Raw genomic sequence first — 14,026 nt, forward strand, 5'->3', positions numbered from 1 at the left:
CCACAGACATACACCCCCCCCACACACACAGGCATACACACACACACACACACACAAAGATACACACCCCCACAGACACCCACAGACACACACACACACACACACACACTCAGAGTCCATCTAAGTGTGTTTTGCTGAGGCCCAGGCAGTTGGGTCTAACCCAGACACAGTTTCAGTCTGTTTCAAGTCCAGCTAGGGCGAGCCAATTGGGGAAGCCTGTCTGGTTTCCTGTTTTCGGTCGGCCCCACTTCCGACCCGACTGGCAGCTGGGAGCTGGCCTTCACTGCTTCCTTAGCTGCAGCCCCTCTGAGTTTGCTGCCCTGTCTCCGCTCCCAAACACTGAGCCATGTTCCCAGCATGTGACCCACAGGGAAAAGAGCCTGTGTCTGCTTTAAAAGCCTTTTGTGCATCATGTGCCTGTAAACAGTCAATTCACGGCTTCCCATTTTCATGTCTGAGAATAGGAGTGATGTTGAGAAGCTGAGAGGGTGGCTGAAATAACCTCAGTGGGCACACCTGGCCAGGGCACGTGGTGGCCCCCACTTGGCCCTCTTCGTTCTTCTAAGGGGTGCTCGATTCACTCCTTGCCCCGTCTGCCCCCACGCCCCGAGCCAGGGGGCAGTCCTCCAGGGCCTGGTTTGCACCATCCCCCACCCCCGTCTCTTCCATGGGTGAACTCTCCACAGTTCATCCAGGTATGTCTGGACACACCTGGGCACTGCCATCTGCTACTTGAAGTAAATGTCCCTCGACTAGTTCACATCTGCCTACTGACCCTCTGACCTTGGGCCTGAAATAATTTACCACAGGCCTAATTCCTTTTGGGGATATGCAGTTATGAAGAAAACGCACAGAGCTGGTGCCACTGTGTTTCTGCACTGTGTGGGGGAGCACAGGGCCAAGAACAGGCCTCGGACGCCCTGGCCAGGGCGCCGCAGCCCCGGCCTCTCCAGGGAGGGAGCCAATCTCACAGCATGCCTTCGGGAGCCTCATTCCAGTGAGGAGGCATGCAGCTGTGGAAGTGGGCAGCCAGCAAAAGCTAGGAGACCAAAGTGGACACTGTCCCCACACAAATCCAGAATCCGTGACTGCAAACCATGACAGCAGCCGTAGGAGGACGCCGACGCTGAAAGCAGGCAGTGAGTGACATCCCAAATGGGTGGGGTCTGTCCGGAGTCCAGGAGCCTCAGGCCTGAGGGAAGCCACGCTGCCTGGTGCTAACGAGCACAACAGCTGGCATTGGACGCACCAACCTCCTGACCCAAACTCCGGCTGGACCAGTTAATTAAACTCTATAGCTCAGTCTGTTCATTTGCAAAATACAGGCATCCCTGTCCTGCGGAATCCATCATGCTTGATACGGCACAGAGCAGAAGCCCGGGGACCTGCACAAAACCCATCAAACGGTGGTGCTGCAGCCTTTAGCCAAGAGATTGATGGCACAGCTCAAAGCCCTCGGGGCTGGGTCAGGCGTGCCAGGAGCCCTCAGGTTTATCTGTGGCAGGGCACTGCTCCCCAAAGGGACATCAGAGTAACTCTCCGACACCCAGCCATAGATAAGCTCTCTGCAGACAGTGCCTCTGGTGACAAAACTGGAAACCGAGTGCTGGCCATAGGTCAAGGCCACTCTTAACCTCAGCCCACCAAATGGTCCAGCGCTGCCCAAACCCACCTCTCACCTGCAGAGCCTCACAACCTTAGCATCAGAAGCCCCTGCAGCACCCCTAGACACTCCGAGGCATCTAAATGGCATCCCAAACTGCCCATCAGAGAATCCTAACCTGTGCCACCCCTACCTCTACCCCCGCGGTGACTCAGTGGACCACCAACCTGGTCCATGCATGCCCCTTGCCCACTCAATTCCATCCATGCAGACCAGCTCTGCTCACCCTTGCTCCCACCTGGACCGCACTGCTTGTCCCTCCTCTGTCCACTCTGGCAGCAGCCACACCCAGGGGTCCTTTGAGAATGTGAAGCCAGGTAAAGGCCTCCAGGGGCCCCCCTGACACTCAGGAAAAGGCCGAGTCCTACCGCAGCCTTTGGAGGCACTGGTTTCCCCTCCCCCACCTCCCTCGGTCCTGCCACACCCATGCCAGCCTCCTGGCAGGTCTCAGGGCCTTCGTACTTACTATTCTTGCTGCCTGGACCATCTCTCCCCCATGTGCCCAGGGCCCTGGTCAAATGTGCCAAGTAAGTGTGGGCTGCTGGGACCACGTCCCCCAGACCCACACCTCAGGGCCCCTCTCCGCAGACATACACGCCCCCCACCCCGTGTGCCCCCCTCCGACTCCTCTATGAAAAATGCTCCATTAGGCACGGATTTTGACATAGGTACCAAGCCAAGGCTGGGATGCCGAGGTACCCTACCCAACAGGCCTTCAAGAACGACTCGGTGAGACAAATTAATGAAACGGACACACCGGCACTCCCCAGCCGCTTCCTCTGCCTCGGCGCCCCCTCCCCCAACCCCTCCACGGAGTCTCACGGTGCAAACAGGGCCCCAGTAATCCTCCTCCTCGTCCCAGGGTCAAATGGCTTCCCCTTGATAAGCTGCTGCCCATCCCTCTGTCACCAGACAGCTCTGCCACAGAGCCCCTGGCCCCTTCCACCAGGGCTGGGTGTGTCCTTTCCGTTTTTATCTAAATCACACTTCTCCTAACCGAGGGAGCCTCTGGAGGTCATGTGTCCAGCCTGTTGCACCAAAATCACCCCCCACCCTCGCCCCCAGGGAACACGTCCGAACAGAAGAAGATCGGAGCCCCTTTTTCCACCTTACACCAGAAATTCCTCGCCCTGCAAGGGTGCCTCGGTTTTGACCCCCGTAAAGAAAAGCATCTGTCCCTGGGTTAAACTGAAACGGTGCGCGGGGCGTCGGCACGCTTGGGGATCCATCCTAACCGGTCTCGTCCAGATGGTGCCCTTCAGACGCACGCGGGCGCGTCCGCCGCTGCAGCGGGGTCCCGGGGGCGCCTCCCCGCCCGCAGACGGGCCCTGCGCGGCCAGGCCCCCGATCCTCCCCTCCGGGGCCGCCCGGCCCGCTCTAGGTCCCCCCAGACAGCGCCGAGACCCCGGCCCGGCCTCCGCCTCGGAGCGGCCAGGACCCCCGCCCCGCCCCTCGCCCTGCCCGGCGCGCAGCAGGGCGCTGGTCACCCCGGTCGAGCCCGCGGGCGGCCGACGACACTCACCGGCGCCGGGGGTGTCGGCTCCAGGCCCCGGGCTCCGCCACCAGCGCAGCAGCGCCCGCGCGGGGTCCAGGCTCACGGCGCAGCGCTGCCGCTTCACCCACAGCACCGAGCGCAGCGGCTCCGCCGCCCCCATCGCGCCCGGCACCCGCCGGCGCCGCCTGGTCGGCCGGGCGGGGGCGCCGAGCGGGGGCGCGCGGACGCCGGGGGGCGCGGGACCGTTAGCGGCCCCTGGAGCCCGGCCGGGCGGCGGCGGCGGCGGCGGCGCGGGGCGGGGGCGCTGCGTCACCCCGTACGCAGAGCGGCCGCGGCGGGGGAGGGGCCGCGGGGACCGAGGAGGGGGCGGGGAGGGGCCCGGCGGCCGGGGAGGGCTGGCCGGGTGGGGGAGCGCGGGCCGCCGAGGAGGCGGCTTCCCTCTGCGGCCGGTCGGAGGCTCCGGGGCGCAGCCGCCGCGCGTGGAGCTCGGGAGCGCCTCGCGGACGGGTCGTAATGATAGGCTGGAACCGGGTGGCCGAATTCTCCAGGGGCGCCGAAATGCTACCCGGGCGGGCGTGCGGGGGCGGCGGGCGCCGCGGGCCTCGGGAGGCCCTGGCTTACGGGGTGGGCGCGGGAGCAACCATTCCGGTCCGGACGCAGCACCCATGGGCGGCGAGGTTTTGGAATCAGGTCGCCTCTTGGTCCTCTGTCCCCTGCAGAGATGGGCTGGCCCTGCCCTCCTCTCCAAAATAGGCTTGAAGGCCTGGGCAGGCGCCCACTGGAGGGGTGCACCGTGTTGGGCCCCCGCACCATCTCCTCTGCTTATGGGCCCATCCTCTCCTCAGGACCACCTGGGACAGCAGGCGCTCCGCCTCCCCACCTTCCCAATCGGGTCAGTTTCAGGCACAGGGAATTCAGCAGTAAAGGATGGAGCCTGCATTCCAACCAGGCTGTCTGGGTCTCAGGGTACTGCTGTGCATGAGTACCGAGGCTGAGGAGAGGTGCCCCTGAGGAGGCATGCTCAGAGGCCTGCCAGCGTCCAGCCATCTTTACTGCCCACTAGTGTGTGTGTCCTGGCCTTGGGCAGGGGCTGCAGAGAGCGGCCAGGGGACCCGAAGCTCCTGCAGCCCCTGCCAGGTGTTCCTAGGTGGACTAGGAGGAGAGATTGCTGGAAATGAGCTGCCCTGGGAACCACCAGAGGGAAGGGTGGCAGGCAGGCCAGGCTGCCAACCACCTGCAGGCTGGCAGGCAGGGGCTGCTTGCTGGAGGAGGAGCCTGGCAGGAAGCTGGGGAAACAGACAGCTGACCCCTCCCCTCCTGTGCAGCCCCAAGGAAAGGGAGCTGCTGTTCTGGGGACTTTGCAGAGAGACATCACCCCAGTGTCCCCAGATTCTCTTCTGTCAATGGGCCCAGTCCAGCCCTCCCTTCTCCACAGGGGTCCTAACCTGACCACCCAGCTAAATGGACCAGGGCACCCACCCCGACAGGGCTGCAGCCTGCCCTCAGAGCATGCCCACCCGCCTCAGCTCTGTGAGGACACAGACATGTCTGTCCTTGAAGCCCCAGTGCTGAAAAGCGTCCTGGCAAGTAGTAAGCACCCTAGGTATTTGTCACATGAGCGCACCTGTCCTAGATTTATCACTGAGGAAGCTGTAGCTCATGGAAATTGAGTAACTTGCCTGAAGGCACAGGGCCCTGGAATGACGGAGGTCTGACTCCAGGTGCCCAAGAGAGCAGCCTGCTGCTGCTCCGCTCTCCCCACCCGGCCCTGTTTCTCCTTGGCTCCTCCGCAGGAGCCTTCCCTTTGGGTGGAGGGCGTGCCACAGCCTAGCTGCCTGTGCCTGGCACTGGGCAGCCACATGTACAAGCCTTATCCTGCCAGCTGCCTGTGATTCACTCCTCACTGGGAGCCCAGCCCTTATGCCAGAGTCGGGAGAGGGAGGCCAGGCAGAAGGGGTGTGTGTGTCCTCAACCCCTCCCTTAAGCAAGTCAAATCTGATAGCCCTTCGTGTGGGTGGATGGCCCAAGGCCCGCCTGCCTGCCTGCCTCCCACGGTTGCTCTCAGCTGGGGAAATACGGATATGAAACTTCTCTGGGAACCTTGTACCAGCAGTAGGGCTGGGGTGGGGGTGGGGGGTCCCCCTGTGTGGCCACAGAGCTGGAGGACCAGGACCAGGCGCTCAGAACCAGCCTCTTCCCGTGGCCTCCCTGGGCTGGGCTCCTTCTGCCCTTCCTGGGTTATTCATTTAAAGATCCTTTAATGGCCACACGCCAGCTTGTAAAAGCCTATAGCTCAGACTGCTCCCTGCCCTCAAGGGGCCCTTCCAGAGCAGCAGCAAAATGCAGGTGAGGCCCTGGAGGTGGGGGAGGGGGCTGGGGGGTAACCCCATCTTCTTCACTTGGGAGACTCCAAGTCCAGGCCAGGTCCTTGGGCTCTCAGTGGCTGTTATGGGCTAATTTTGTCCCTCAAAAATTCACATGTTGAAGCCCTCAAGCCTCAGGGCCTCAGACTGTGACTGTACTTGGAGCCCAGGCCTTCCAGAAGGTGATTAAGATGAAATGAGGTCATGTGGATGGGCCCTAACCCAGTGTAACTGGTGTCCTTCTAGGAAACTTGGACACACTGGAGAGCAGGGGCACTCAGCAAGAGGGCCACCTCGGAGGAGACCTACCTGCCGACACCTTGACCTTGGGCTTCGAGCCTCTGTGAACCGGAAGGGTGAGGAAATACCTTTCTGTTGTTTAAGCCGCCCATGGTACTTCGCAGCTCTAGCAACTTATCTACCATGGCCTTCCTCCTGGGGAGCCTGAGGGTTCTGGGCTTGACTGGGGTGGGGCCTGGAGCATGCAGGACCCCATGCTTACACCCTGGGGGGAAGGGAATGACGTGAAGGTCAAGTTGTCATAAGATGCTTTTCCTGCCGCTGAGCTGGATGGGAAGAGGGTTGCACAGGGGGTCAGGTCCTACCTGAGGCCGTGAGCCCGTGGCTCTTGAGTACAGCCCTGGGGGCATGAAAGGACAGAGGCAGCTTCACCCCTGGGGCAGCTGCCAGGCCCCTGCTGTGTGCTGGGTCCCCATGAGGCCACCCGAGAGCTGGCTGTGAAGACCATGGGCAAGGCAGCCAACACAAACTTCAGAAGGACTAAGCGGCCTGCCCCTTTCCACTCAGGAAGCGCCCAGAATCCCCAGATGGGCTCCCGCGACCTCACTCACCACTGCCCTGTCGGGCACATCTTTCCCATGCTGGGCCCTGGCCAAACCCCCCTCCCACATGTCTGCCTGGGAAGTCGGCCTCCCCTTCCCCCACGCCCCCTGCATTCACTCCCCGAGGCCCCAGACAGCTCACTCCGTGAAGCTTCCACCCAGCTGCCCAGTGCCTGGCCCCCCTTCAGCACTGCACAGCGATGGGGTCCCAGCCTGTTGCTCGCCTGGTATGTGCACTTCTGGGCCCAACCCTCCACAGGGGCTGGATGTACCCTGGCTGCCAGCTAGGCTGGAGGGCATGGGCTCAGCCCAGCAGCCTGGAGTCCCACTCTCAGGCCAGCACTGCCACCTGCCCTCTGTCTGGTGCCCAGTCTGCAGGCTTGGGCTGCAGCCCAGCTCTGGCCAGCTTGTCTAGGCTGGACATCCTGCCAAGGAGTGGCCCACACCCACTACCCTGTGCTGTGCCTACCCAGGTTCCCTCCCACATAGGCTACCTGGCCCCTGAGGATCTGTCTAGGCCCACAGCATGGCCACCCAGTACCCAAGAGCCTCCAGCCCACTGGGTCATCCATGCCTGAGACCTGCTGGCCCCTCTTACCCACAGAGCCCTGGTCACTGACAGGGACCCTTCTAGCACCATCCCCTCCACGGCCTCTGCCCTACTTTCCCCATGTCCTGGAAGCCCCTGGCCTTGTTTACTGTGTCCTTGCCTGCTTATCTCCCCAGGCTTCCTCCCTATGAAGTCAGCCGCATGACTTAACCTCAGAGGACACCTGCTCCAGCTGCTGCCTAGCTGCCAGGAATGCTGCCCTCTGCCCTCCGCCCTTTGCCCTGCACCCAGGAGGAGGAGCTTTCCATTTGCCACTTCACCTGTTAAGGCCGACTGCCCAGAAGAACTGTCTTGGGCCCATAGAGATAATTTACGCAATGCTCATCCATACGTTGCACACATGACCCAGATAATAACTGCTGGAAATGGAGTTATTTACCCATTTTACAGATGGAAAGACTGAGACTCAAAAAACTGACCTGACCTGCTGAAGTTACACGGAAAGGTAATTAGACGGGTGGGTGCCCCAGTGTCACACTGGTGTGGAGGTCTGAAATGTGGGAACAGAAGGTCCACACCAGCACAAACCATGTCCACAGAGGACACGGCCCTGGGTACTCAGGTGGGGCCAATCTGTTCTACCCTGGAGGGAACACAGGACTGTCTTGCCTGACCTGCTCTTGCAAGAAGGTAGAGCTGCCCCCACCCAGCCTCAGCTCCAGAGGCCAGACCTGCCCACCTGGAAAAGCCCAGTCCTGGGCTGGAATGGAGGGCGGACCAAGGGGAGTGGTGGCCAGAGGGTGGATCTGAGCTGGAAGGGCCAGTGATTTGTGGCTAGCTGAAAATAATACCAAAGGTGGCCAGGATGGAGGCGGCTCACACACCTGGGGGCGGTGGAGAGTGCCACAACCAGGGACAGGAGGGCCCAGAGGCCAGGCTGGTTCTGGACCCTGTGGGCTTCCCAGGCCTGTCAGGGTGATGGCCTCGGTTGGGCCCCAACAGGCCTCCTCTCACTGTGCTAGCACCCCCTTATTTTCATCCTCAAGGTGATACTACTCTGCAGATGAGGAAATAGTCCCAGTGAGGTTAGGGACCCAGGTCAGGGTTGTCCAGGGACCATGGTGGAACTGGAAAGGAAGCAGGGCTGGGGAGCTCTGAGCCAGCCATGCACCACCAGGCCACCCTGTCACACATTCCGGGCCTCCTCTCCCGACAGGGAGTGGGCTCCTCGGCCCTGAGAGCAGGACAGTCAGCTGTCCCTGGGGGCTGTCGTTGCCTCAGCAGCAGACTCTTCTGGGGAAAAGGCCAGCCCCTGCTGGGCGGACGCAGGGGCTGTCCAGGGTGGGAGGGAGACACCCCTCTCCATCCCTGCCGCTGAAGGATAGCTGGACAGCTGGGTGGGTCCAGATGTAAAGGAGGGGTGCGCGGCCCACGGTGCTGGCGGGTAGGGGTGCGGGAAGGGCCCTACCAAAGTCCTTTGTCCTGTGAGCCTGCCTCCCCCAGGTCTCTGGTGGAATGTCCACTTCTGGCTGATGCGAGGTGTTCTTGACTCCTCTGGGAGGGGGAGAGGGGACGGGGAGCTGCTGTGGTATCCAGGCTTGTGGGAGGCTCCCACTGGTGGCATCTGCAGCCGAGCACGAACCCGGCTGAGAGGAATCTGCACACCATAGTCCTGTGGAGCGGGAGGCTGGGATTGGAAAATACCCTACCTCGTGCCCAGGCTGCTGGGGACAGAGCTGAGGTGACTACTACACAGGGAAGCTGTAAACTGATTTTCAGACCGATAAGGGAGGCTGGACTGCTTTACTCGGCATGTTTATTTGCCTTTTTATGTTTGAGGTCTATACAAAACGTAGAGAGGAAATAGCAAAGGCCAGGAGCCCAGCGATCTGATTCAACCAGGGGGAGGGGAGGTGGGCACTGGTAACTTCCATTAACCTGGGGTGGGTGGCAGGTGGGTCTGGGGACAGGAGGGCAGGGATTGGGCTGCCTTTGGAGCCCTGTAACCCAAGTGAAAGGGGAAAACCTGCTTCAAACAAACCCATGCAAATGCAAATCACAGGTTCTGGGAAAGTAGGTTTTAAGGGGCAAAAACTAACACCGTCTGCTCAACCTAGAAATTTTGCAGCACAAAGCGTCCAGCACCGAGTCCACAAACAAAATCAAACCCCAAACAAGAAAGGAGAAAAATCCGTGGAGGCAACGTGAATCCCAAGCTGATCTTGGAGAGTGACTGAAATCAGCTGCTGTGGGGCCACCTGAGAAGCTGGTTGGCGGTGATGGGTGCCAGAGGACACTGTGGGAGAACAGGCTGCAGGGCCCACGAGGGCCATGAAGGTGCTCTGGGGAGCCACAGCCGTACACAGCTTGTGTGGCAGGGCAGGGAAAGCTCGGGGAGGTAAAAGCCCTGGCATTGGAGTTCAGTGTGACATCGTCAAATCAGGGCATCTGGATCTGCTTGCCTCTCCCCCTTTACAGATGGGAAAACTGAGGCCAGCGGGGCAGCAGCCTCTGAAGGACAGGAATGCAGCCATTCCTGCGACTCCCTCTCACTGAGCCTTGCTGTGTGCTGGGAACTGAGAGGGCAGGGCCCCAGCCCTGGCAGAGCTGGACAGGGGCTCCCACCCCAAGCCTTTCAGTGTCAATGCCCTCTGGCACCCTGCACTATGTCAGTCGGGACCCACTTCACAGCACTGTTCGGAGGAGAAGCTGCTTGTCCCCATTTTACAGATGAGGGACTTGAGGCCCAGAGGGGCAGTCTGCTCCCAGGACTGGGCCTGGAGCCCTGCTTCATCTGAGCTAAAACAGCCCCACTTTCTGTTTCTGCAAACCAGCTCCCACATCAGCAACTGGAGAGTGCCATCAGAACCTTTTTTGTTAGGGAAACATCCAAGAACTCTCCCAACCATACTGGAAGATCAACAAGGACCTCTGAAAGCCTTCCCTGAAGCTCTGACACCCAAGGGCCCCCGGAGGTGTTCACAGGGTGGGGCGGGAGGAAGCTGCCCTTGTTTGCTTGCCATCCCTGGGTGAAGGTGACACAGGACGTGGGCAAGCAACCCGGGCATAGATGCAAGTCATGCATCTCGTTTCTAGAACTCCTTGCGGGAAGCTGCCCTGGCCTAGGATCTGAGATTAAAAATCACATCTGTACTTGTTCGGAAGATCATGAAACACACCCAGGAAGGACGGGGTGTTCCAGCAGAGCTCCCGGGATGGGCTGATCCTCCTGCTTGCTCTCGCAGCCAAAGGGATCCTTGCGACATGGGAATCCAGATCGCAGCGGAACCCCCGCCCTGTGCCCAGGGCTCTCCGTGTCGGCCCCCCCACTCCGCTCCTGCTCACTTTGCCCAGCCAAGCCCGTTCCCGCCTCAGGACTTTGAACATGCCAGCTCCTTTCCTCTGAATGCCCTCCTGACCCTTGACCCCGGGCCCTCGGCTGCCTGTGGCTTTGGATATCCGGTCACCCCAGTCTCTGCTTAAAGGTCGAGTGAGGGCCACTTGCCCCTCCGGTCCCTGTCATCACATGGCGTTTAGCACCACCTGATGCTCTTGCAAGTGTTTCTGTGCATGTTTGCCACAGCCTGTCGTCCACACTCGAATGGGGCAGGGGTCCCCAGTGCCTAACTGTGGGCTCTGCACTGTGACGCAGAGTCTCGGATTGTTGACAATCCGCTTGTTGACAAACGCTGCTCTGATAACAGAAGCTGTGCAAGGTGTGGAGCAGGGTGACCCAGACGGACCGCGCCGCTTGCCAGGGCGACAGCCCCTCCGCTGCCCTCCTTTGTTGCCATGTAGGAACGTGGACCCTGTCAGCGGGCTGTTGGAGTCTCCCAGAGAGGCCAGAAAACCACGTCTTCTGGTGAAACTCAGTGACTTTTAAAATATTGACAGCTAATTCCAATCTAAAATATAAAACATTGGCAGGACAGCAAAACCCGGATGCAGGCAGAGGTGTTCAGAGACCAGCCCATTTGTGTGACGTCTGGTTCAAACCGCAGGAGTTAAGCTAGACTGGAAAGGTCATTATTCAATGACAGAGATTGACAAGCACAAAACAGCAGCGGGTGCGCGGCTGCCCCTAACAAAGAAGCGGATTTGGAAAGGAAAGTTCATGGTAGTGCAAAGAGGAAATGATGCCCTTGATGGTGCACCTGCAGGCGGTTCAGCCAGGGCAGGACCACGGCCAGCTGGAGTGGAGACAGCTCAGAGCTCAGGCTCAAAGTCCATGGTGCTGAGCTCACTTGGGAAGCAGAAGCAGGCATACGAGGGAGCTGTTGCCCCAGGTGGGGTGGGGAAAAGCCGGGTTAAGCCAGGTAACAGGGTGATGGGGCCCAGAGAATGTTGCTGGCCAGTGGTGGCTAGGCCAGGCCACATGTCTAAGCCACATCCTGCTCTAGCTTGCTTTTTTTTTTTTTAATTTTTTATTAAGGTATGATTGATATATACTCTTATGAAGGTTTCACATGAAAAAACAATGTGGTCACTACATTTACCTGTATTATCAAGTCCCCACCTGTACCCCAATGCAGTCACTGTCCATCAGTGCAGCAAGATGCCACAGATCCACTATGTGCCTTCTCTGTGCTACACTGTTCTCCCCGTGATCCCCACACCATGTGTACTAAACATACTACCCCTCAGTCCCCTTCTCCCTCCCTCCCCACCCACCCTCCCCCACCCCTCCCCTTTGGTAACCACTAGTCCCTTCTTGGAGTCTCCGAGTCTGCTGCCATTTTGTTCCTTCAATTTTGCTTCGTTGTTTTACTCCACAAATGAGGGAAATCATTTGGCACTTGTCTTTCTCTGCCTGGCTTGTTTCACTGAGCATAATGTCCTCCAGCTCCATCCATGTTGTTGCAAATGGTAGGATTTGTTTTCTTCTTATGGCTGAATAATATTCCATTGTGTATATGTACCACATCTTCTTTATCCATTCATCTACTGATGGACACTTAGGTTGCTTCCATATCTTGGCTATTGTAAAAAGTGCTGCAATGAACATAGGGGTGCATATGTCTTTTTGAATCTGAGAAGTTGTATTCTTTGGGTATATTCCAAGGAATGGGATTCTGGGATCAAATGGTATTTCTATTTTTAGTTTTTTGAGGAACCTCCATATTGCTTCCACAATGGTTGAACTAGCTTACATTCCCACCAGCAGTGTAGGAGGGTTCCCCTTTCTCCGCATCCTTACCAGCATTTGTTGTTCTTAGTCTTTTCAATGCTGGCCATCCTTACTGGTGTGGGGTGACATCTCATTGTGGTTTTAATCTGCATTTCCCTGATGATTAGTGATGTGGAGCATCTTTTCATGTGTCTGTTGGCCATCTGAATTTCTTCTTTGGAGAACTGCCCCTTCATATCCTCTGCCCATGTGTTAATTGGGTTATTTGCTTTTTGGGTGTTGAGGTGTGTAAGTTCTTTATGTATTTTGGATGTTAACCCCTTGTCAGATGTGTCATTTACAAATACATTCTCCCATACTGCAGGATGCCTTTTTGTTCTGTTGATGGTGTCCTTTGCCATATAGAAACTTTTTAGTTTGATGTCGTACCATGAGTTCATTTTTGCTTTTGTTCCCCTTTCTCGAGGAGATGCGTTCAGGAAGAAGTTGCTCATGACTAGCTTTGCTTTTAAATGACAGCCGTACTGAGGCACAATCCATGCAACTCCCCTATTTACACTCCCCAGTTCATTGGCTATTAATACATTCACCGTGACCACTTTGGGAAGATTTTCATCACCCATAAAGAGACCTCATACCCCTAACGGTCACTCTCCCCACAACTGCTCATCCCAGCCCCTGGCAACCACTGATCTACTTTCCATCTTCATGGATTTGCCTATTCTGGACATTTCATGTGAATGGAATCATAATATATGGGCTTTTGTGGCTGGCCACTTCCACCTTGCACAATGTTTTCATCACCTCAGTGTTTACTAAATAGCCTAAGGCAGAAACAACCCATATGTGTATCACTAGACGAATCAATACATGAAGTGTGGCAAATCCCTACGGTGGGATAGTATTCAGCCACGAAAAGGAGTGGGCCACTGACACACACTCCAGCATGAACTTTGAAAACATACTCTGTAAAAGAAGCCACACATGAAAGACCACCTATTGAGGGATCCCATTTATATGAAATGTCCAGACCAGGCAAGTCCATCAGAACAGAAAGTGCATCAGTGGTTGCCCGGTGTGGGTGGCTGGAACGGAGACTCGCTGCTGATGGAGAGAGGGTTTCCTTTCGAGGCATGAACATGCTCTGCAGCTAGATTGAGGCGATGGTTGCAAACATCATGACTGTCCTAATGTCACTGCATTGTGTACTTCTAAACGGTTAAAATGGTAAGTTTTATGTTACATGTGTTTGACCACAATTAAAAAACTGCTTCCTACTGTGGCTGCCCACGCAGAGGGTGAGGGCCTCCCAGAGCTGTGCGGATCTGGGTCAAGGTGGTCAGAAGGCAGAACTGACCAGGACAGTGATTGACAGGATGTTTAGGGGAGGAAGATGGAAGGGTCTAGGGGACCCCTTGACCCCATGTCTGGATGGATGGGTGCCTGTCACCTGGATGAGCAGCAGTCTGGACTCCCTGAATTTGAGGGGCCCATGGGGCATCCACAGAGTGGTGCGGGTGGGTCTGGGCTGGTGGTCATGTGCAGACTCCCTGGTGGACAGATGGGAGTGAGTCATCTCAGAGCGAGGGACCCACGTCTCCCAGGACCAGGGCCATCCCAGGGTGTGGTCCCTGCCGGGCTGCCTCCTTACCGCAGGGGCCTGCTTTCACGCTCAGCCAACTCCCTGCGGGGTGACTGGTTATACAGGCCATCAACGGTTAAGGGCCAGTGGTGGGGAAGGAGCCCACGAAGGAAACCTCTGGCCCCGCCAGAGGTGGGAGGAAGGCGCAGGGGAGAGCCCGGTGGAGGCTCTGGGAGGTGGTCTCAGCGCCACCTCTGGTGGACTCCGCTGCGATGGCCTGCATCCTGGGCAGCAGTCACAGACACCTGCGAGGTCCCAGTCCGCACCGAGAGGCTCTGCAGCCCAAGAAGGGCACCCAGGCCAGGCTCTGCAGCTGAGTTGCTGGCCCAGGCAGCAAGTTTGG

At 58.1% G+C, this 14,026-nt stretch overlaps 1 protein-coding gene and 1 long non-coding RNA gene across 5 annotated transcripts in view; one reads left to right on the forward strand and one right to left on the reverse strand.

Moving 5' to 3' along the window:
- The window catches only part of CERK (ceramide kinase), a 37,881-nt gene extending 34,003 nt beyond the window's left edge, over nt 1-3,878 (reverse strand). For both annotated transcript variants that reach the window (XM_037007292.2, XM_073214054.1), the window contains exon 1: nt 3,186-3,878. In XM_037007292.2, the coding sequence (XP_036863187.2) occupies nt 3,186-3,825 (640 nt within the window). In that variant the 5' untranslated portion in view covers nt 3,826-3,878. The remainder of the gene's footprint in view (nt 1-3,185) is intronic.
- LOC108406724 (uncharacterized) lies at nt 3,549-11,831 on the forward strand. Of its 3 annotated transcripts, none has more exons than XR_005058140.2 (4): nt 3,549-3,665; nt 4,004-5,504; nt 5,768-5,877; nt 7,090-11,831. It is a non-coding gene; the product is annotated as an uncharacterized lncRNA (long non-coding RNA). The 3 variants fall into 3 exon arrangements; XR_005058141.2 differs by lacking the exon at nt 3,549-3,665 and having other exon boundaries at nt 3,914-4,050; nt 4,594-5,504; XR_012121660.1 differs by lacking the exon at nt 3,549-3,665 and having other exon boundaries at nt 4,498-5,504; nt 7,090-7,418; nt 9,031-11,831.
- Nucleotides 11,832-14,026: the final 2,195 nt, after the last annotated feature.

Source organism: Manis javanica, chromosome 10 (genome assembly GCF_040802235.1).
Source record: "Manis javanica isolate MJ-LG chromosome 10, MJ_LKY, whole genome shotgun sequence".
NCBI lineage: Eukaryota > Metazoa > Chordata > Mammalia > Pholidota > Manidae > Manis > Manis javanica.